At 40.3% G+C, this 24,846-nt stretch overlaps 1 protein-coding gene across 1 annotated transcript in view; it reads right to left on the bottom strand.

Annotated features, from left to right (window-relative positions):
* Positions 1-2,846: 2,846 nt before the first annotated feature.
* NMB (neuromedin B) overlaps positions 2,847-24,846 on the bottom strand; it is a 47,558-nt gene continuing 25,558 nt past the window's right edge. Inside the window, exons 2-3 of the mRNA XM_077473953.1 lie at positions 6,922-7,085; positions 2,847-3,177 (exon numbers count right to left, since the gene is read on the bottom strand). Coding sequence (XP_077330079.1) covers positions 3,127-3,177; positions 6,922-7,085 — 215 coding nt within the window. The 3' untranslated portion in view covers positions 2,847-3,126. The remainder of the gene's footprint in view (positions 3,178-6,921; positions 7,086-24,846) is intronic.

Below are 24,846 nucleotides of genomic sequence, written 5' to 3'. Positions count from 1 at the left end.
GGGATGGGTGTTCAAAGATGTTTTTCCCTCAGGCAGGGGAGTTTGGGTAGAATTCTTTGTTTAGGTAGAATTTTGGCTGACAAAGGGAATATATATGCTTAGAAGGTCATCATGCAGATTAGTGCATGTTTTTTTGGGGGGGTTGACACATAATGCTCATGTATTTTGAGGGGTGGCACAGCTTGGCATCTTCGCCCTGGGTGCTAGATAATCTTGTCCCAGCACTGTTGTAGCCTGGTGCTTGGCTAGAGATAGAGAATTAGGACACTATGCTGCAGTTCTCTCTGTGCTCCCAAAGGACTTCAGTTGGATGGATCACTCCTTCACCTCCATCCATCAGGCGGAGCTGACAAGCAGAAGGAGCTCAAGAGACTTGATGGTTGGTAGCACTGAATTATGGGAGATGAAGTTCAGTGAATAAATTTTACAATGGGAGTCAATGGACTACAGGACTACAATTCCCAATGTGAGCCAGGTATAAAGAGAGAGAGAGAGCGCTGTATTTTCAAAGGCTGAATACCAAGGGGTTTCCTCTGCTGCAAGGTTTCTGAGGTGTGCACATCCCTGATCCTGTGTGCACATCAACCTGCTACAAGCCTGAGGCCATGTGCTAAGGACTGGAGTCACTCCAGGCAGATCCAGAAGTGAGCTGACATCTAAAAAAAAGAGGACTCCTGTTTCTGTATTGCTGGAGCTGATGAGAAGACACTACTACCATTAACCTATTGCTGCTCATGTTGCTCTGACTCGAGTGCACCACCATAAAGACTGGACCTCAATGCTAGCTGGCTGAAGAACGAGGGTTAAAGACTGCTCACCCAGATAGCTGCTTCACAAGAACTTTCCATATTGTCCATAGCAAGAGGTACCTCTTTAGGGAGTCTTAAATTTCATCGCAGCCATTCATATAGAGTGCACTTTAAAGTGGTTGTAAACCCTTACAGACCACTTTTCCCTACAGGTAAGCCTATAATTAGGCTTACCTGTAGGTACTGGAAATATCTTCTAAACCTCTACAGTTTAGAATATATTTAGCATCTACAATTGGACCAATGTCATTGGCGCATGCTCACTTAAGAAAGGGCATGATCGTGCCCTTTCTATAATGCCCGTGCCATGACCGTCGGCTCCCGCAGGCATGTGCAGGAGTGACGTCATGCTACTCCGGCCAGTAACAGAGCTGGAGTCCATGGCCCCGGAAGGAAGAGGGGCAAAGATGGGCGCTTCCTGCAGCGTAGGACAGCAGGAACAATGTGGGCTTCCTTTGCAGGTAAGTGCCACATAATGGGCTAGTATGCGATGCATACTAGCCCATTATGCTTTTACTTTGCAGGGTTTGCAGTAAACAAAAAAGGAAGTAAAACCCATTAGGGTTTACTTCCTCTTTAAAGCCTACTGTTTATCCTATGTTTTCTTGTGCTATTACTTATTACTGATTTTGGGGATTACCAGTTTTACGCTAATTATAGCCCAGTGAACATATTGTTTAGTGAACTTTGATTGACCTGATTCTTTACTTACTCATTTATGTGCGTATTAGTGTTTACCACAACCCATGACAACATATTAGGGTCACTTAGCACAAACCAGTTGATGTTTGCTTATTGATATTGAACCTCACTTGTGTACAGGGTATCTACATTATATTTGTGCTCTCAATAGCAGTCAGTATCCATTTGCTTAACCTTGTGTGTCAGTGGGATGTCAGGTTGTTCTCAGAGTCGAGGCAGAAGAACAGAGAACCCAATCTACCAAGTGGCTCCTGCGTGGGGTTTCACAACAGTATGGTATTAGTTTATGATACAGAGTGCTTTACCAACTAAATGTAATTTAGTTAGGGTTTATATGTACTGTAATGTTTTTTATGGGGATCTGCTGCCCTCTATTGTTATCTGCTAATATCACACTGTAATGTATAATTATGTTTTAACACATCCTGTCCCTGGGGGCTGGGTTAAAAACCCCAGAAGGAGGAAGAGATGCAAAAATTTCAGCCTGTCTTGTCAGTGCTGCTAAAATCAAGCCAGAAGGGACTATTATGCAAGTATTTCTAGATTCTAATAGTTTACCTGCAGCTTCTTGAGCATGTTTCTGAATCCTTGTGGCAAAGTATCTCTGTCTTATTGTTATCTCACTTGCACTGTGCCTGATAGATATATCTGTGCTACTGTATATCACCTTCCAGTATATTAGAATATTAACCTGTTTATTGCAATAGAGTTTATATACAGCCACCCCATCAAATAATTCTCTGCAGCTTTTACCTTTTGAACAGGGCCCTCCTGTACCTTTTGTATTGTACTGTAATTGTGTTGTCCCCCCTATACATTGTAAAGCACTGCATAAACTGTTGGCGCTATATAAATCGTGAATAATAATAATAATATACAGCACCTGTTATTTTAGTTATTTTAGCTAATCCTATCCCTTCTGGCCTGAGAATCTATAGCTAGTTTCAGCTTAGGGTTGGATAACCAGCTTAAGCTAGAGCCAGGTTAGGCATCTGATGGCTACTTGTTGTAGTTAGAGGTCTGGTTGCATGCCAGATTATAAACTACTAGGGAATGGCTAAAGTGCAGAGAAGATAGGCTGACTCTGAGTTAAAGTGCCAAACCATTGTTTCTGTGCGTGCGGAGGATCTCCGCATCACGGTAGATCTTGTCTTCGGGTTTCCAACACAAAGATGTGATCATCCTCAGGCTCCCCTGCAAGGGGACTTTACTGCATAATTCATCTGGGGATATCTCTATTAATACCTATATACTGTATACCCAGAGTATGTGTGCAATTCTAAAAGATTCATTAGTCTATGACTTTTGGTGTCAATAGAGAAACAGTAATAAGCCTTTTCTGTGCAAAGAATGTTCTTTATTCACAGGTTTTCCGAGAACAAATGTGTAAAATGGCAGAAAAAAATAATACATAGACCTAGAATGACAGCCATTACTTGAACATGTTAAAACCAACCTCATTTTATGAATGAAAACACACCCATTTTCATTAGTATTTTCTTTTTATTTGTAAACAATAACCTTTGGAATGTCTGAAACAAATTTCGTATCTCAGGCACAAATATATATATTTACTTTGATTTATTTTATATGTACAGGAAAATAAATATCTTCTTTACTTCCGGGACATGTTAAAATACTGCTCCAGAATCTTCTTAAGTATCCGCTGAAAAATGAAAATGCAGTCATTACTATAATGATACAAGCAAGTTATTTGCACATGGGGGAAATATAATTTTAATATTAGTCTTTTTTTATTAACCAAGACCTGAAGTGCCCCATCTCTTTGTGTGAGTGATGTTTTAGATTCACACATGCATACATACTAGACTGTTGTGTCACACAGTTCACAGAACCTGCCTTCTGAACTACAGAGGTGCTTAGAGGAGGAGTTTCAGGAGGCGGAGTCTGAACAAGAATCACTGCTTGCAGGCAACAAGGTACCATGGGATATGTAGTCCTTAGAAATTGAAAGTAGATTGCAGAGGAGAAACTGCAAAGCATGCAGGGCATCCAGGAAGTTGTGTAAAGCAATGACCAGCATGCAGGCAGAACTCACAACATGAAAGGAGATTTTTCCAGGAAGCTTATATTGGATTGTCACATATACAATAACTATTGTTTTTATTGGTATTACATTGCTGATGTTATAAAATGAAAGTGTATGATGTAACCATAGAGCTCCTTAAAGGTTAAGGCATCTTGTAGTAACAGAAACTGCTAATGTTAGTCTTTAAAACGATTCCTGTTTTTCTGTGGAAAACCTTGCCTTTTGGCTGGGTTCACAATATTGCGAATTGGATGTGGATTTACCAGCATCCAATTTGCATAGCAGGAGATTGTGACCAGCTCTTAATGGAGCGGATTCACACACCTCCGCAGCGGTTCTGGTGCGCATTGCACAGGAGTGCTGTCCGTCTTTTGTTCCATTTCAAGTCCGAATTCAGCCCACAATTTGAGCTGAAATCAGACCTGAAACGGTGAATGGAGACGCACCCCTGCCGTCTGCAATCTCTAGTGTGAACCCAGCTTTAATGTATGTATCCACATTATTGACGATTCCCCTGAATTTTGTCCCACCTGTAAGCCCACCTAAGTAACCTTTTACAGTACATCAGCTTGCCGAGCAGGCAATAGCATTGTAAGCATGGTTGAAATTTTCATCTGGAATGTGATAGCTCAGGATATACACTATATTGTCAAAAGTATTGAGACGACCTGCCTTTACATGCATCCCAGTCTTAGTCCGTAGAGTTCATTATTGAGTTGGCCCACCCTTTGCAGCTATAACAACTTCAACTCTTCTGGGAAGGCTGTCCACAAGGTTTAGGAGTGTGTCTATGGGAATGTTTGACCATTCTTCCAGAAGCGCATTTGTGAGGCCAGGCACTGATGTTAGAAAAGAAGGCCTGGCTCACAGTCTCCACTCTAATTCATCCCAAATGTGCTATATCAAGTTGAGGCCAGGACTCTGTGTTGGCCAGTCAAGTTCCTCCACCTCAAACTCACTCATCCATGTCTTTATGGACCTTGCTTTGTGCATTGGTGCGCAGTTATGTTTGAACAGGAAGGGGCCATCCCCAAACTGTTCCCACAAAGTTGGGAGCATGAAATTGTCCAAAATGTCTTGGTATGCTGACGCCTTCACTGGAAATAAGGGGCCAAGCTCAACCCTTTAAAAACAACCCCACACCATAATCCCCCCTCCACCAAATAATTTGGAGAGGTGGCCCAATATATTTGGCAATATAGTGTGGATGAGTGAGTTTGAGGTGGAGGAACTTGTCTGGCCTGCACAGAGTCCTGACCTCAACCTGATAGAACACCTTTTGGATGAATTAGAGTGGAGACTCTGAGCCAGGCTTAGTCCAACATCAGAGCCTGACCTCATAAATGGTCAAACATTCCCATAGACACACTCCCAAACCTTGTGGACAGCCTTCCCAGTAGAGTTGAAGCTGTAATAGATGCAAAGGGTGGGCCAACTCAACATCGAACTCTACAGACTAAGACTGGGGTGCCAATATAGTTTATGTGCATGTAAAGGCAGGCATCCCATTACTTTTGGCAATACAGTGCCTTGAAAAAGTATTAATACCCCTTGAAATTTTCCACATTTGGTCTTGTTACAACAAAAAACGTAAATGTATTTTATTGGGATTTTATGTGATCGACCAACACAAAGTGCCACATAATTGTGAAGTGGAAGGAAAATGATACATGGTTTACAATTTTTTTTTACAAATAAATATGTGAAAAGTGTGGCATGAATTTGTATTCAGCCCCCTGATACTTTGTAAAACCACTGCAATTAGAGTTGTAAGTCTTTTTGGGTATGTCTCTACCAGCTTTGCACATCTAGAGAGTGATATTGGTTTTGGTTGTAACCAGACAAAATGTGGAATATTTCAAGGGCTATTAATACCTTTTCAAGGCACTGTATTGCTAAAAGTAATGGGACACCTGCCTTTACATACACATGAACTATATTGGCATCCCAGGCATCCCAGTCACATTTATTTGAAAAAAAAATTTGAAAACCATTTATCATTTTCCTTCCACTTCACAATTATGTATATATATATATATATATATATATACACATACAGTGGATATAAAAAGTCCACATACCCCTGTTAAAATGTTAGGTTTCTGTAATGTAAACAAAACAAGACAAAGATAAATCATTTCAGAACTTTTTCCACCTTTAGTGCGACCTATAAACTGCACAGCTCAATTGAAAAACAAACTGAAATCTTTTAGGGGTGGGGGGGTGTAAAAATCAAAAACTAAAATAATGTGGTTGCATAAGTGTGCACACCCTCTCATAACTGGGGATGTAGCTGTGTTCAGAATTAAGCAATCACATTCAAACTCATGTTAAATAGGAGTCAGTACACACGTTAACCCCAAATAACGTTCAGCTGTTCTAGTAGGTCTTTCCTGACATTTTCTCAGTTGCATCCTACAGAAAAAGCCATGGTCCACAGAGAGCTTCCAAAGAATCAAACGGGTCTGATTGTTTAAAGGTAACAGTAAGGAGAAGGGTACAAAAGAATTTCCAAGGCATTAGATATACCATGGAACACAGTGAAGACAGTCACCACCAAAATTGATGAAAAAAATAGAAGAAAACTGGTCAGGGAGGCTGCCAAGAAGCCTACAGCAACATTAAAGCAATTACAGGAATATCTGGCAAGTACTGGCTGTGTGGTACATGTGACATGAATCTCCCGTATTCTTCATATGTCTGGGCTATGAGGTAGAGTGGCAAGACAGAAGCCTTTTCTTACGAAGAAAAATATCCAAGGCTGGCTAAATTTAGCAAAAACACTGAAGTCTCCGAAAAGCATGTAGGAAAATGTGTTATGGTCTAATGAAACCAAGGTTGAACTTTTTGGCCATAATTCTAAAAGATATGTTTGGAGCAAAAACAACACTGCACATCACCAAAAGAACACCATACCCATAGTGAAGCATGGTGGTGGCAGCGTTATGTCTTGGGGCTGTTTTTCTTCAGCTGGTACAGGGGCCTTAGTCAAGTTAGAGGGAATTATAAACAGTTCCAAATACCAGTCAATATTGGCACAAAACCTTCAGGCTTCTGTACACTTATGCAACCATATTATTTTGTTTCATATTTTTACTTCTCTCCACCTAAAAGGTTTCAGTTTGTTGTTCAACTGAATTGTATCGTTTATAGGTCACATTAAAGGTGGAAAAAGTTCTGAAATTATTTATCTTTGTCTCATTTTTTTTACATTGCAGAAACCTGACATTTTAACAGGGATGTGTAGACTTTTTATATCCACTATATATATACAGTATATACATTTTATGTTTTTCTTGCTGCCATTTTTCTAGGTGGTTCTTGCTGTTGCTTTGTATAAGCACATATTCCTGTAGTCACCTGTGCTCCTTGCATCTGGCTGGGTGACAGTGCTCTTCGCTGCTCTTGTAGTAGAGTGGCTCTCATGTTCTCCATAGAGCGTGGTGGAAAGATGTCTGCCTCTTCCATATCTTGTTGTCCTAATCTGTACGTGTCTTGCAGGCTCTTCTTACCCATAAAGTGTCCTGATAAAAAAAAAAAGACAGTCAGTGAATATGTGTAGGGTCGTTTTGCCAGTGGAAAGGACCTATCTTTTTGTACCAGGTCATAAGAATTTACCATCTTATATTTCTTTGATAGCAGACAGGTGCTGTATGAGAACTATAATAATAACTATCAATAGGACAGGTTAGCGTATTACTATTATCGCTATAATCACTACAATCCCTTGAGTATCTCAATGAATGTAGCAGTGAGTTTGCAGGCCTTCAATACTGCTCCAGCCATTACGGTTCTTGCATAAAAGCGGACAGGACAACTCAAGATGGGTGGGAACACAAGAACAAAAAGGGGAGAAGAAACATAATAAGGAGCTTATGGTAGGGATATCTCACCAGTTGAGTAATCAAGAGAGAGCCTGAGGGTCACTTAGCCCGGCCTACACTTATATCACTTTTTGGAGGACTAATCCTTTAAAGTATTTACTAATCTTCATTTAGTAGTGATGATGCTGGGGTGGAATATGTTAGTAATATGTTGTGTTCTCTGCTGTTTGTCACTAAACCCATGTTTGTGCTAAATAATTTCCTGTGTTTATCTGATGGTTACAAGGTTATACAGTATCTATTACTTTACTTGTAATAAAATGAAATTTCTGGTTGTATGTAGCGTAAGATTATTGTGTTACACTGCCTTCCCTGCTGGTTGTTTCATACAGAACATAATAGAATACATTATTCCTTATCAAGATTGTGAGTGCTTTTGTTATTCTTTAATACTGATATAAAGTGAATTGTATATTATAATTGCAGCTCATAAAATAATATTTATTTGATAAAGACAGTCAATGCTGTGAAAAAGTATTTGCCCGCTTTCTGATTTTTAATTTTTTTTGCATATTTGTCACACTTAAATGACTCAGATCATCAGACAAATTTTATTATTACACAACGATAACCTGAGTAAATACAAAATGCAGTTTTTGAATGATGGTTTCATGTATTAAGGGAAAAAAGATGTCTAAACCTGCCTGGCTTTATGTGAAAAAGTAATTACCCCCTAAACCTAATAACTGGTTGTGCCACCCTTGGCAGCAACAACTGCAATCAAGCATTTACGATAACTGGCAATGAGTCTTTCACATTGCTGTGGAGCAATTTTAGCCCACTCTTCTTTGCAGAATTGGTTTAATTCAGCCACATTGGATTGTTTTCCAGCATGAACAACTTGTGTAAGGTCATGATACAGCATCTCAGTTGGATTCAAGTCCCTGCTTTGACTAAGCCACTCCAAAACCTAAATTTTGCTTTGTTTGAACCAGTTGGGGGTGGACTTGCTGTTGTGTTACGGATCATTGTCCTGCTGCATAACCCAAGTGCACTTAAGCTTGAGGTCACAAACTGATGGCTGGATATTCTCCTTTAGGATTTTCTGGTAGAGCTCAGAATTCATGGTTTCATCAATTATGGTGAGCCGTCCAGGTATTGAAGCTGCAAAGCAGCCCCAGACCATCACCCTACCACCACCATGTCCAACTGTTGGTATGATGTTCTTGTTATGAAATGCTGTATTAGTTTTATGCTAGATGTAACGGGATGCACACCTTGAAAATAGTAAAATTTTTGTCTTATCAGTCCACAGAATATTTGCCTAAAAGTCTTGGGGATAATTAAGATGTTTTTTTGTTAAATGTGAGATGAGCCTTTGTGTTCTTTTTGGTCAGCAGTAGCTTTGGCCTTGTAACTCTCCCAATGGATGCCATTTTTTCCCAATCTCTTTCTTATTGTTGAATCATGAACACTGATCTTACCTGAGGCAAGTGAGGCCTGCAGTTCTTTACATGTTGTTCTGGGTTCTTTTATGACCTCTTGGATGGGTCATCGTTATGCTCTTGGAGTCATTTTTGTAGGCCCGACACTCCTGGGAAGGTTCACCACTGTTCTAAGTTATCTCCATTTGTGGCTAATGGCTCTCCTGGAGTTCCAAAGCCTTAGCAATGGCTTTGAAACCCTTCCTAGACTGATACATGTTTGTTTCTAATCTGTTCTTAATTTTTTTTTTAGATTGTGATACAATGTTTGGCTTGATTCAACAGGTCTGGCAGTAATCAGGCCTGGGTGTGGCAAGTGTAATTTAACTCAGCTTTCCAAATTCATGATTCAGCATGGGAGGGGGCAATTACTTTTTCACATAGGGACAGGCAGGATTGAACAGCTTTTTTCCCTTAATAAATGAAATAATAATTTAAAAACAGGATCTTGTATTTACTCAGGTTATCTTTGTGTAATATTAAAATCTGTTTGATGATTTGAATCATTTAAGTGTGAGAAATATGAAAGAAAAAAAAATTTCAGGAAGCTGCAAATACTTTTTCACAGCATTGTATATATATTCCAAGACTGTCGGTAGACTCTAGAACAGTGTACATCCTATAATAATTAATTTTCAGATTCTTAAATGTGACATTAGCTTTTTTGAACTGAATAGTTGTGCGTTCAGAAAATCGGAACACTGGTAAATGGGTTTTAGCGTGAAAATGGTTAGCATGTCTACCCAAGCATTGCCTGACCATATCAGCTTCATATATTGTCAGACAATACAACTAGATGAGCACTATACAAAATATAGGTGCAATCTTGTCATATGGGTGCCAGAAAATAAAATAAATGTAATTAATTTGCTAGGATCCCACATATAATATGTAATTGTTCTCATAGCGTAGACCCTCAGTGCTCAGGATATGCCATCCTATTTATCTCAGTTGGTTCCCTAACGGAAAGAACACACATATAGCAGGCAAAATGTAATCTGCTAAATATAAAAGATAAGTTCCTCTTTATGGAAACATTCAAAATCCACATTGTTTTGCAGAAAAAAAATGAGAATTTATTTCTTTTTTTCCTGCATAAGCCTGGAAAGCATTGCATCCATGATCGGTAGATCACAGGTGCAATGTGGGCTTCTGCAGACATATTCTCTGGCTTTCAGCCCATACCTCTGTGCAGGATTTCTGTTTGTAAGCCAGAGGACAAGTCACTGAACTACGACTCCAGGAGCCTATTGAAACTACAAGTCCGTCTTCGACAGTGGAGGTGGTACTTATAGTTTGTCCATTCACAGAAAACTGTGAATGAATGGAGTGGCTGTGTGGGTGTAGCCCTGCACAGGCGTACTCTTTTTAAAATGTGACAGCAAGTGCAAGGCGAAGAGCCCCTGCCCACTGTCATGGAGAAAGTGGGATCAGGGGGAGAAGCAGCAGGAGCTGGAACATGTTACTTGTTTCAACCTAAATATGGGTGCAACATATGACGCGTTCCAAATGTAAATGTATCTTTTAACACAGGCAATTGATACTCTTTTGAATCCTGCACATGTGTGAACAAGACTGCCACCTGGATATTTATTTTATTGTAGGAACAAATACCTCCTTGTCCTGTCCCCTACCCCCAGCCCAATATTTTCCTGTACTGCACCACAGTGAACTCACAAACTCACAAAACCATATCTAGCAGGGATCCTTCATGGCAGAGGTAGGCAAGAAACCTAAAGGACATTGCTTCCCAATGTAGCCTCTATGCTTGTTTCATTTTTAATATAAAAGGGTCCGTTTATTAGGCCTCAACAACTGTTATTTATAATTTCAAGATTAGAATCATATAGCTGAAAGTAATGTTTATTATGGTAAATAACACCTGGATTAAAGCATATTGTATTTTGTAGGCCAGTGCAATTCGTTTTGCAACGAATCGAAATTCAGACGAATTTTGCATCCGAATGTCCGAATAAAAAAATAATGAATTACAATGAATATAAAAGAAATATAACAAATGAATTCGACATGATTTGGTAATTCTTTAAAGATCTAATGAAACAAAAGGTCAGCTCAAAGTAAATCTTATAGCGGATTCATTTTGTGCTGGTGGTTGGATTACTGGCAAAGTGCATTCCTGAGAACTGAGTTAGAAGGGTGTTGTATTGTATTTGAGCTGAGTAGAAGAGACATTGTCATTGTGTGTGTTAAAAGATTCAATAAACAAACAACTTTCCAAACTACGAATCATTATCACGAATGTATATGCATACATAAATATCGAATTTCAACGAATACGAACGAAACTATAGCACACATAACGAATGAATTCAACATGATTCGAGATTCAGTATAACGAATATCGACACTCTACGAATAATAACAAATTATCCAAAAACGTATTAATGTAACATAACGAATATAACAGAACGAAATGATGTATTTTACGAATGACAACGAACCGAAACGAAACAACATTTTCTGTTGTGCACAAGTCTAGTATTTTGCCTTAAATAGTCTTCACCTGCAAGCAATATTCCCAGTTTGTTGCTATGGTAGTTCATAAGGTATTAATTAAGCGTTGTCGGTTAGAATTGACATACTATTTAAATCCATTGTCTTTTGTGGTGCCACCTATAGGTAAAGCCTGGAAATGTTGCCCAGCTACTAAACCTGTAGTAACTTAGAGGCCATTGCTGAATTCCTTTCCGAAAATGTTAGTGTCCCTGCCAACTTGAAAGAATCATTCAACAAATGCACTTAGTACTTCTGATCTACCTACTAGTTCTGGATCACTACCTAGAAAGTATTGGAACCATTGGATTACCATGACCCGTTAGTAGCTGTTTATATCCATTAAACCATGTAAACCGTGGGAGAACAACAGTAACATAAAGAGGTGCTTCAATGATTCCTCTTTTTTTTTTTTTTTTGCTTACTTGTCATGCAGCATTGTCCTGGATTCAGATACTCACCCACCCAGCGAATCCAGCATTGTCCTGCTGCAATTCACTGATCAGGTGCATCAGCCCGGGTCCCTTGCCACCAGCCTCCACTAATTTGTGACATGGATCCCAGGAGGCGGAGGCAGCAGGGACACATCTTTCTTGCCTAGGTGAGAATGACAGTGGGTGGATGGGGCCAGAACTCTAGTGTAAAAAAAAGAAAAAGTAAAGGGCCCAAAAAAGTGGTGATTCATATTGCAGAGAAAGAAGAAATCACCTATGTCATGGACTTTTAAGGCACAAACTAAATCAAAGGATTTAAGTAACGTATATGGATAATTTCAAAATATTTATTTAGAAAGATATAGAAAAAGATGTATATAAAAAAAACATGAAATGTTTAAACACATCTAAAAGCTTTTACACCGTCATATACATAAATATACAATACAGTTTTTTGGTTTCTCACACCCGATGCGTTTCAGAGTATAAAGTTGCCTCCTTCTTCAGCAAGGAGAAACCATATTTAAATGTTATGGCGGTGTGTTTAACATTTCAACGATTGTATCTTTAAAAACATACGGGGGAACAGGTGCCTTTCAAATTCTCACCCCAAAGATCCCCTGTGGCATGAGCATGTGTAGGTGATTAAATGTTTACAGCTGTCACATCAAACAAGGGAGGCCCACCATAGACCCAAAAGACCCCCCTCCTCCACCATGGGAGGGGTAGCTGACTGGAGGGCGGGGAGAGCCTGAGGACACAGTGGGGTCGGGAAAAGGGGAGGAACCCTGTTGATGGTGAGCTAATTCTTGCACCGAACGAATAAAGTAACGTAGGGCCTATATCTTTCTAAATAAATATTTTGAAATTATCCATATATGTTACTTAAATCCTTTGATTTAGTTTGTGCCTTATAAGTCCACCACACAGGGGATTTCTTCTTTCACTTGTAATACTGGATGTGGCACAACCCCCGCTTGCACAACATTACTGGCCTAACAACCTTTCATTCATATTGTAGAAGGGGATGATTGGATGATTTGGAGGATGAAGGGCGACTTTAAAATTGCTACAGGGAAGGGGGATCCCACTACATGATCAGTAGCATGATCTGAATAATAGAAACACTATGTTCTAAAACGATATAGAAGTCTAATAAATGATCTTATTTATGCACACAGATGTTTGATACCATACTGTTGAATGCAAAAAAAAATTATTTTAGCTATCAATAATATGTCTTTAATATGCAATACTTACTGTCCTTGTTACACAAATATTCAGCAAATAAAATGGGAAACTAACTGTGGTTGGATACTTGAGAGCCTCTAAAGACATTATACTTGTAAAATAGTATTGATCTTTCACAAATTATAAGAATTTCTACCAGGAAATAAGAAAAAATAAATAAAGGTTATAGTCTGTACTGGGAAACAGAGCACAGGAAGAAACATTAGCACACCGAAAGGGACACCAAGTTTTTTTTAAAGCTATGTAACTTGTCCTTGACAGGTGTCAATTTTTTTTATGTTTATGAATGTGATGCAAATGTTGGTCTCCATTATGTAATGTAAGTCTCACAAAGGTTACTGGTCATAATATTTTTTTTCAACTATAAATAATTTACATTATTGAAGCTATTTAGTAAATGTCATGTACTCATTATTTGAATAAAACAACTTTTCAACTTGCTGTGAACATTTCAATGATACGGGAAAAATGTAAAAAAAATAAAAAAAAACTATGAAAACCAATGAAATGTTCTATTTTAATATTGACATGAATATATCATGGTCTATGGATTGCTGTTCTTTAATCAGCTGTAAATCACGCTCTTCAGAAATTTTTAAACTAGTTAGACAATGTATTAATATTATATTGACCAGATCATAGGGAATGAGGATTTATGCAGGTATAATACAACCACCCAATGATTTTTATAACAAATAAACATACATGCCTATAGAGGTAGGAGCAAACATATACATCAATAATTAGAATATCTGACCCTGGATACCTCACATACTGTGCCTGTGCTTAAAGCGGGAGTAAACCCAGTTTCAAAAAACACTTATGCCCCATACACACTATCAGTTTTTCTGCTGAGTTTTTCCATCAGGTTTACCAAAACCATGTAGTAGAAGGGCCTGCCTGATTGCATACAATTGGAAACTCCTCAGGTTTGACCTCATATTATATGGTTTTGGTAAATCTGAAGGAAAAACTCAGCAGAAAAACTGATAGTGTGTATGTGGCTTTACATTCCCGGCATGCCAGAAATGCTAACTTTTACATTGGTTGTGCTCTCAACCAAACTTTCAAACCATCCAATGGCTGGTGTCATAACTGATCACATGTGCAGCATTATGGCAGTTGAAGAATTATTAGAGGCCAAGATGGCAGCTTCCTTGACTGAAAACGATAGGAGGGTTTACTTCCACTTTAAAGATGTTGGAATCTTCGCCAGTGAGTTATACTTGATATATAGTGGTTGATTTGCTGATGACAAATAAGTTGTTCACTTTTCAAGGACATTTTCCTTTAGCTTAGATAATGAGGCGAGGATCTGTTGACTTCCATCATCCAATCTTGCACAAGTAAAAATACTGTTTTTTTTTTATTTTCCTTGCACATGATTCGGTATTCTTTCACTAAGCTAAAGGAAAGTGTAAAGTGAACAGCCTATTTGCCTTTGGTAAATCAACCACATTTTCTCCGTATTCATCTACTTTATTCTCCATTTCTATTTATACCTAAAAGTTTAAACAAAAAGCCTAGTACACACCAGTAGTTTTTTCTTGGTCAACCCAGCAGGGCTAAACAAAAAAAAAAAATTGGCAGCTCAGGAGGAGCCACTGTCTGACGTTAGTACAGCAATTTCTCCTGCTGTGCTATTGTTTCTGACAGGGTGACGGCACCCCTGCCAGAACACTCTGGTCAGCGTTCTCAACCATTGGCTGAGAGCGCTGATTGGGAGCCAATCGGCAGACCTTTTTTAGTTATCCTACTTCAACAGACTTCGGTTGGACCGACTCCAGCACACATGGGCTAAATGTCGGTCACCCAACATGTGTGTACCAGGCTAAAGGGTCAGTCCAACCAAAAGTAATATATAGGTACTGATGGGACCTGGTGAGATACTCTAACAGTGAGATCTCCCTGTCATAATTCATGACTCTGTTTCTGTCCACCTGGAAGTTTTGGGTGATCCAGCTGCTCTAACATCTACTGTTCCATTCTCCATAATTTAAAATAAATTACCAACCCGACAGCTAGTGTGAGAACCCTTCATTTTGTCCCAGGAACTCAACGGTAGAGCGCTTACCAATGGGTGGTTTAATGCTACAGCATCTACTAAAAAACTAAAAATCTGTTTTCAGTGAACCAACCTTTTAAGTCAAGTTTGTAATCAGTAAGTTAAACTGGTGTGTTGTTTTATATATTTCCTACAGCATTGTAGTAGTAATTATATCATTACAAGTAGCTCTTCTGTTTTAAGTTGTTCAATTTAAAGTGAGGGCACTTGTGCATGCTCGCTCCCAAGCCCAGCTCCCTCATCACTGGCTGTGATTGACAGCAGCGGGAGCCAATGAGAAGGCAAAGAGCCGAGAGAGCAGCTACCATTGGGCATGTCACTGGATCGAGATTGGGCTCTGGTAAGTAATGGGGGGGGGAGCGAGCAGTATACTGAAGGATTCTTTTTACCTTCATGCATACAATGCTTGAAGGTAAAAAACCTTCAGCCTTTAGAGTCACTTTAAGGTAAAAAAAACCTTCTGTGTGCATCCTTCCCATTATATTCTGTATGCGAAAGCAGCGTCTCTCTCTCTCTCCTCACTAGGCAGATTGATAGCAATGGGAGCAAATGGCTCCTGCTGCTGTCAATCAAATCCTGTGACATGGGAGCAGGGGACGGGGCCAAGATGTGTTGTCTATGTCAATGGATGAAGACAGCATGGCTCGGAATCAAGCCCACAGGTGTTCCACCATAGGAAGTGGCTTCCTATGGTGCTACACAGAGAAGAAGAGGAGCCAGGAGCACCAGCAGAGACCTGAGAAGAGGAGGATCAGTGCTGCACTATGCAAAACATTTGCACAGAGCAGGTAAGTATAACATGTTTGTTATTTTAAAAACATTAAGTTTACAATCACTTTAAGCTTGTATGCTTAACCACTTGCTTACTGGGCACTTAAACCCCCCTCAATCCCAGACCAATTTTCAGCTTTCAGCGCTGATGCACTTTGAGTGACAATTACGCGGTCATACAACACTGTACCCAAATGAAATTTTTATCATTTTTTTCCCACAAATAGAGCTTTCTTTTGGTGGTATTTAGTTACAGCTCGGAGTTTTATTTTTTGCTAAACAAACAAAAAAAGATGCAAAAAAAAAAATCATGTTTTAATAGTTTGTTATAAAATTTTGCAAACGGGTCATTTTTCTCCTTCATTGAAGTGCGCTGATTAGGCGGCACTGATGGGCTGCATTGGTGGGCACTGATGGGCTGCATTGGTGGGCACTGATAGGCTGCACTGGTGGGCACTGATAGGCATAGTTAAGGCGGCACTAATAGGCACAGATAAGGCGGCACCGATGGGCACAGATAAGGCGGCACTGATGGGCAAAGATGGGCACAGATAAGATGGCACGGATGGGTGGCACGGATAAGTGGCACGGATGGGTGGCACGGATGGGCACTGATAGGTACCACAGATAGATGGGACTGATGGGCACTGATAGGTGGCACTGATAGGTGGCTCTGATAGGTGGCACTGCTGGGCACTGATGGGCGGCACTGCTGGGCACTGATGGGCGGCACTGCTGGGCACTGATGGGCGGCACTGGGGTGCAGCACCTTTGAGGCAGATTTTGGGTGGCACTGTGGGTGGCACTGCTGGGTGGCACTGTGGGTGGCACTGTGGGCACTGCTGGGTGGCACTGTGGGCACTGCTGGGTGGCACTGTGGGCACTATGGGCACTGCTGGGTGGCACTGACAGGGGGGCACTTACTTTATTTCAGGATGGCACTGCGGGTGGCAGGTGGGCACTGGCAGGGGGCAGGTGTCCGTTTAAATTGCTGGCCGTGATCGGGACTGATGTCCCGAACACGGCCGCCGGCGATCGGCTTTTTTTTTTCTCCTCGCGCTGTCAGCGCGAGGAGGAATACTAGCCGATTACCGGCTCCGTTTTATCACATGATCAGCTGTCATTGGCTGACAGCTGATCACGTGATAAGGGGTCGGGATCGACCCCTTACACGGATCGGTGATCAGGCGAGTCTCACGGACTCGCCGATCACAGAGCGCGCCGCGCGCGCCCCTCAGGGGGCGCGCAGGCCGCTCGTAACCGGGACTACGTCAATAGAAATGTGGGTCCGCGCTATTGCCGTCATTTTGCAATAGCGCGGTACCCAAGTGGTTAATGAGCAGGTGTTAATTCATAGTGTATAGTAAACAATCAGCGATACCCCCCTAACTCTTATTAAAGTGCAGCTGCTGTACACTTTCAGTGAATCCACCTCACCATACAACATATTAATTATTTATATATAGTGCAGCGCTGCTATCTCTCATGTGATTACTACTAAAATAAATACTGATACCAAAAAATAATAAATGCAAAATATCAAATGCTAAATTTCATAAACCAATTGTTATATATATAAATAAATTAAATGTCCTATTGAATAAAGTTCATATGTGAATTCACATATGAACTTTATTCAAAAGGACATTTAATTTATTTATTTATAACAATTGGTTTATGAAATTTTGCATTTGATATTTTGCATTTAATATTTTTTGGTATCAGTATTTATTTTAGTAGTATTCACATGAGAGATGGCATCACTGCACTATATATAAATAATTAATAAGGTGTTAATTTATACTGCTAATTTGTTTTAATAAATGCTGCTTACAATTCGTTTTACAGCATGACATATGGTGCTGTGAGTGCTAATAATATATCTGCTGAAAATGATTACATTTGATTCATTCTGTTTTGTAATCTTCTTATTTTTATTAGTTTTAGTTGGGCGCAAATGAGGCCTGTAAACCAAATATACCTGAACCAAATATAGCTGTCAATTGTCAGAATGATCAAGGTTGCAAAAAATACAGTTCTTTATTGATCATTAAAGGGATTTACTGGCGAAATTAAACATCCCATGTTTATTTTTGACTCTTCCATATATAAACACAGGAAGCCCCCAACACACCCGAGTTTTATCAGAACCCAAAGCTATTTACAGATATTGACAGTTGTGCCACCTGCTGGGGAAACCTGAAAACCATAAAGTAAAAGAACTAAAGTATATGCGAATGGTTGTATTTTTATATTCAGCTTCATTCCAAATTAAAAAAGGGACTATGTTGATTAGGAGCCCCCTTTATTACGGGGTGACTTCCAGGCAAGTAGTGGATTCACTTTTTAAATGCCCTGTGTAAGAGTCACTGAACATAAGAGAATCCAATTTCAAGAATAAGTGAATAAGCCCAGCATACGTTGATTTGCTAGAGACAAGGATGGCAGATTTTTTATTAGTAAGAGAATTCCTGCTTTGTAACGCTTTACTGAATCTAATCATTAGAATTCAGCCTTAATTACAAAATATATGATTATAATAATAATAATAATTAAAACATAAAGTTCCAAATTCCCATTAACATATAGTTTTGACTTATCATATAAAGTATTTTTCTCCTAACTGGTTTTCTTTTTGCGGTTTATTTATATGGGGAGCAAAAATATTTGTTAGCCATTAGCAGTTATAAAAGATGAGTAGCGGTTTCTAGGAATGAGCAAAATTCTGACTTTAACTTCAAAAATTGAAAGATTTAAATTAAATTTTACAAATTTGGCAAATGCATTGGAGTTAGGGGTGAAGCATATTTGCACATTATGGCAGACTTATCTAGCAAAGTCATCCTCCCCTCAGTGCTCTCCTCCATCATTAGACCCCTTTCACACTGGGGTGCTTTTCAGGCACTTTTGGTCTAAAAAAATATCGTCTGTAAAGCGTCTGAAAAACGGCTACTCTGCAGCCCCAATGTGAGAGGCGATGCGCTGGCAGAGCGTTAGAAAAAGTCCAGCAAGCAGCATCTTTCAGGCGGAGGAGGAGCGGTGTATACATTGCAATCAATGGTCACCACTGCCAAAGTGCCTGCAAAGCGCTTCAGCAGCAGCGCTTTGTGGGGGCCTTTAACCCTTTATTTGGCTGCTAGCGGGAGTTAAAAGCACCCTGCTAGCAGCTGAAAAGAGCCCCTGTCCCAATGCTCCTTCTCAGGGTCTTTTTTATATTCAAGGTCTGTGGCCACTTCATTGGCCAGGCCTCAGAGATATAACTCACATTTTATGCACACAGGAGTTACTTTTTTCCAGCACAGGGTCGTGCCAAGACAGTACACTGAGCTGTGCATACACGAAGAATTAAATGTTACCATGTTTTTATTGAACTCACCATGTAAACATTCACAGTTCAGCTGGAAAATGTATCATTGGATTTAATAACTGGTTGAACCTCCTTTGGCAGCAATAACTTCAACCAAACGTTTCCTGTAGTTGCAGATCAGACGTGCACAATGGCCAGGAGTAATTCTTGACTATTCCTCTTTACAGAACTGTTTCAGTTCAGCAATATTCTTGGGATGTCTGGTGTGAATCGCTTTCTTGAGGTCATGCCACAGCATCTCAATCGGATTGAGGTCAGGACTCTGACTGGGCCACTCCAGAAGGCGTATTTTCTTCTGTTTAAGCCATTCTGTTGTTGATTTACTTCTATGCTTTGGGTCGTTGTCCTGTTGCAACACCCATCTTCTGTTGAGCTTCAGCTGGTGGACAGATGGCCTTAAGTTCTCCTGCAAAATGTTTTGATAAACGGGAATTATTTTTTCCTTCGATGATAGCAATCGGTCCAGGTCCTGACGCAGCAAAGCAGCCCCAAACCATGATGCCCCCACCACCATACTTCACAGTTGGGATGAGGTTTTGATGATGTTGTTGTGCTGTGCCTCTTTTTCTCCACACATAGTGTTGTGTGTTTTTTCCAAACAACTCAACTTTGGTTTCATCTGTCCACAGAATATTTTGCCAGTACTGCTGTGGAACATCCAGGTGCTCTTGTGCAAACTGTAAACGTGCAGCAATGTTTTTTTTTTTGGACAGCAGTGGCTTCCTCTATGGTATCCTCCCATGAAATCCATTCTTGTTTAGTGTTTTACATATAGTAGATTCGCCAACAGGGATGTTAGCATATGCCAGAGACTTTTGTAAGTGTTTAGCTGACACTCTAGGATTCTTCTTCACCACATTGAGCAGTCTGCGCTGTGCTCTTGCAGTCATCTTTACAAAACGCCCACTCCTAGGGAGAAGAGCAGCAGTGCTGAACTTTCTCCATTTATAGACAATTTGTCTTACTATGGACTGATGAACAGAAAGGCTTTTGGAGATACTTTTATAACCCTTTCCAGCTTTACACAAGTCAACAATTCTTAATCGTAGGTCTTCTGAGAGCTCTTTTGTGCGAGGCATCATTCATATCAGGTAATGCTTCTTGTGAAAAGCAAGCCCAGAACTGGTGTTTTTTATAGGGCAGGGCAGCTGTAACCAACACCTCCAATCTCATCTCATTGATTGGACTCCAGTTGGCTGACACCTCACTCCAATTAACTCTTGGAGAGCTCATTAGTCTAGGGGTTCACATACTTTTTCCACCTGCACTGTGAATGTTTACATGGTGTTCAATAAAAACATGGTAACATTTAATTCTTTGTGTGTAACTAGTTTAAGCAGATTGATTGTCTATTGTTGTGACTTAGATGAAGATCAGATCACATTTTATGACCAATTTGTGCAGAAATCCATAACATTCCAAAAGGGTTCACATACTTTTTTGCAACTGTATACTGTAAAGACTAATTTTACATGGGCACTTTTTGCAGAAGAACATCCAAAGTCTGTATTTGGCTGGCTTCACTTGGCCCATTCTTTCGATGTCTTCCGGCAAGGGGGTTTCTGTGAAAGGACTCATTTATTGAATTGGGTAGCTTGACCCTGTTGCCAGGGCAGCCATCAGAAATTGTGGGGCCCCTTAAAGAGCTTTAGCCCTGGGCCCCCCCCCCAGCCTGCCCACCAACATTCCCCGGGGTCCTGCCCACTGGCCATCCCACCAAATTTGCCCACTAGCCATCCCACCAAGTCCTTCAGTGCCTCAGCCCCCTCACACCTGTACGCTCTTAGCCCCCCTCACACCTGTACGCTCCTAGCACCACTTACATGCGTGTATATGACAAGCATGTACACACACAGACATGTAGACACACAGAGACATGTACAGAGACATGTACACACACAGAGAGACATGTACACACACAGAAATGTAGACACACAGGCATGTACACAGTCACACACACAACCCTCCCCCTGCACAACAGCCCATAATTGTAAGGTGGTCCTAGTCCCAGCTCTTGTTTCCATATGCAGAGGGTTGCACATGCAGTAAATGGCCAGTGGTGGCAGCAAGGAGCCGATGTCAGCTCATGACAGAGCAGCAGCCTTTCCGACTCACACACATACAGGAGCATCCACAGAGCTCCTCTGCACCCGACCCTGCCTTTTCATATCCCTGCCAGTCGGCCGGGCCCGTCCAGACACTGGGGCACCTTACAAGTGTATGGGTTGTACCCCTCTGATGGCGGCCCTGCTTGTTGTTATAATAGTGAGTTCTGTGCTGCCTGATACATGCAAATGTAGTCAAACCATCTTGAGCCAAAACATTTTTCTCTTTTATGTTGAAATATACAGTATGTGTTACACTGCTGTATCCTTGCTATGTTTGGACTCTCTGGTTGACGGTGATCATTTTTGTAACCATTAGCAGAAAAACTGGTAAAACCTATTCATATATTGTTTCTTTTAGTGTGCATTCTTAACATTTGTAGTATAGTAGAAATCTACCTATAACAATTTTGATTTGTCTTTAAAACTCTGTGGTCTAGCAGAATTCCCCCCTCTCCACCCACCTTCATGGTGATATAGCCATGATAACTGAAAGACAGACTACCCTATGTCACCAGAAGTGGATTCCCTATATAGCCCTAAGGAGAAATCACTTTTTGGGGAGGTTGTGTTTTCACTGTATCCAAACATAAGAAATCATGTCTTTGTACAGACTACTACAAGCTATATAGAACTCTATAGAATTCTGTTGACAAAAGTTAAATTACCTCATTAATCTCTTATCCAAAATATTCTACTTACATAAGAGTTCTACTGTATTATTGTACTGCAAAACACATTAGGTTGTAATAGTCTGGTATTTATAGAGGAAATGCTGCGCTATCTGGATGTTAGCATGAGTGCCTTGATGCAATGACACTAAATACATTTTTTTTAAAAAGCGTTGACATGCAAACAAAGTTTTTTTTACCATAGAGTGTGTGATCACAGCATCACAAACCCTATAATCCGCATATGAGTTGAAATGTATAAAGTGCCTCCGTGCTGGTAAAATAAATATATAAAGTATTTTTGTGCAAACTCCAAAAAGATCATGCAAAATAAAATAAAATCAAAAACTCCATGTATCAAATATAGTGATCCAAATACATGCAAAAAATATATTTTTAGCGATCCAGTGGTCAAAAGTGCTAAGTGCACACACACTAAGTGTCAAAAATTCATATAAATAGTAACATCATTAAATACTTCAGTCTATTCCAAAATTAATCACAGCTTATAATGGTGATAAAACGCGTGTCCTAGTGTTCACTCGAACACGACAGTGTACGCTCACCTTAGACTGTGTCACCTCACAATTAAGTTCAGTCAGAACACGCTTGTGAATCACCCCTGGGTTCAGTGTCAGTGATGGAGTCCTGGGCTGCTTCACTCGTGCAAAACATAAAGGGACTTGATAGTGCAATACCGTTTTATAAAATAATTTTATTAATAAACCATAACCCCTCTGACAGGGTACTCACATTTTCTGGGTGCTTCAGTGCACCACTCAATAGAAAGCCAAACAAAACACCAAAAAAGCGGAAATAGTGTGTCTCTCCTTTCTGATACAAGTCAGCTGTCTCCTGCTCCGTCCTGTCCTCTCCCCAACATGTGTCTATACAGGGATGAATCATATCTTCCTCAGTGGGATTATGATTGGATTATTTGCATGTCAGTTAATAAACACATTGACAGCAGCCATTTTCTTGTAGACCACGGACACTCTATCATCTATAGACTCCAAGCATCACATTGAAATCAATGGTCACAAAGATTGGACACCCTCATTCACCCATTTATAATTTACGGACTCCTTTTAGCTCCCCCCATCTTGCTGTGGTCCCACACAGCGTGACCACAATTCACTTGCAAAAACCAATTCAGTTAATTAAAACATAGTACTCAAAGTAACCTCAGAACGATGCATAGGAGAAGACACACTACTTTTCACAGAGATGACGTTACACGTACACAAATAAATCATGTTGCTGCGCAGACTAAAATTAACATAACAGCTGGCAATGTATATGCATAATAGCTGAAATCAATAAACACATCAGAATTAATATTAAAAATCATTAAAAGGACCTAATCAAAATCTAATACTGATACAGCGATTGGCAATAAATATGTAACTGCAATCAGTGAGTAGATCAGAAAATAAATAAAATAAAAATGAAACCAAAAACATTTTTTTGTAAAAAAAAAAATACACATATATATATATATATATACATACACACACACACTCACACACACACTCACACACACACATATACATATACATATATATATATATATATATATATATATATATATTGTAATGTTGGGGTGATTAAGCACAATTGGTAGATGCACGTTTTAGTCTACATCAGGCAGGCGTTTTATGGTTAAGGGCCTGGTAGCCCACGTTTATTATAAGAAAACAAAAATATTTAGTTCATCCAGTAATCCCACGCAGGGGTTTAAATTCATTCAGCACACAAATGAACATACCAAGCCACCTGGCTCTCAATTGTCAACAGTTCCTCTGCTTGCTCCCAACAGATTTGTCAACTCTTTCCAGCCCCCTGGACTCACCGACTTCCTTAGTCTTCCTGACTCTCAAGGTTGTCAGCCTTTCCCAGTCCCTTACACGGACTACAGTCTCCCACAGGGCAAACCACTCTTCAGCCAGCAGCAAGCTGTTCACACTCCTCCACCTTCCACACCAACAGCCCTTCATTTATATGGCTTATATGCAGCTGGGCACACACCCTGCTCGTTAACATCAAGACCCAGACACAGGGCTGGAGATATGCAAACTCTGTGTCTGCGTCTCGTTTTCCTCCAATTTCATAGGGACAGAGCCTCGCTCTGTCACATATCCCCCCCCTTTGTTTCGATCCGGAGGGAGGAACACCAGCACCCATCATGATGGTTGGGACACCTCTGTGCTGGCTGTCAGCCACGTAGGCCCAACCTTTTTTCCGGGTGCGCTTCCAGGAACATTCCCCCCTGGATCTTAACAGGTTCCTATATTTTCCTATACTCAGCCTTCCTCTTTTGGGGTCCCTGGGCTTATTCACTTTTCTTGGGGGAACTCTGCCTTCCTTGAGCCCTCCTTTCACCTTACAAATACCCATTTTACCCTTCACCATCGGTATTTCAGGTTTAAAACAGTTTCTCTTGGTACCCACTGCAACCAAATCATTGTTTACAGAACGAACTCTTAACAGATCACAGCTTTCCAATTCAGTGTTTGTTAGAAGAAGACCTGAGGAGGGACTACATCCGACGGGACCATAGCACAGCTCCATCTCACCCGTTGTCCAACACTCCATGGGTACCTGTTCTAACAAACTACCCTGACCTAAGCATAAACCATTTTTTTCAGGTATACACATTACATTGTTATGGCAACCAATATTAACACTTTCTTCCACAGTGTCTCCAGGCACCTTAACTTGTACCTCTGGGCCAGTGACAGAAAGCATCTCTGCTACTGCCGAGTCCATTCTGGGCCGTTCTTTCTCATGAGGCCTAGC

Source organism: Lithobates pipiens, unplaced genomic scaffold (assembly GCF_037356315.1).
Source record: "Lithobates pipiens isolate NorthernLeopardFrog02 unplaced genomic scaffold, aLitPip1_a1.2 Scaffold_8, whole genome shotgun sequence".
NCBI classification, from domain to species: Eukaryota; Metazoa; Chordata; class Amphibia; order Anura; family Ranidae; genus Lithobates; species Lithobates pipiens.
The sequence above is the reverse complement of the archived record's forward strand: the minus strand, read 5'-3'. Positions and strand labels throughout refer to the sequence as shown.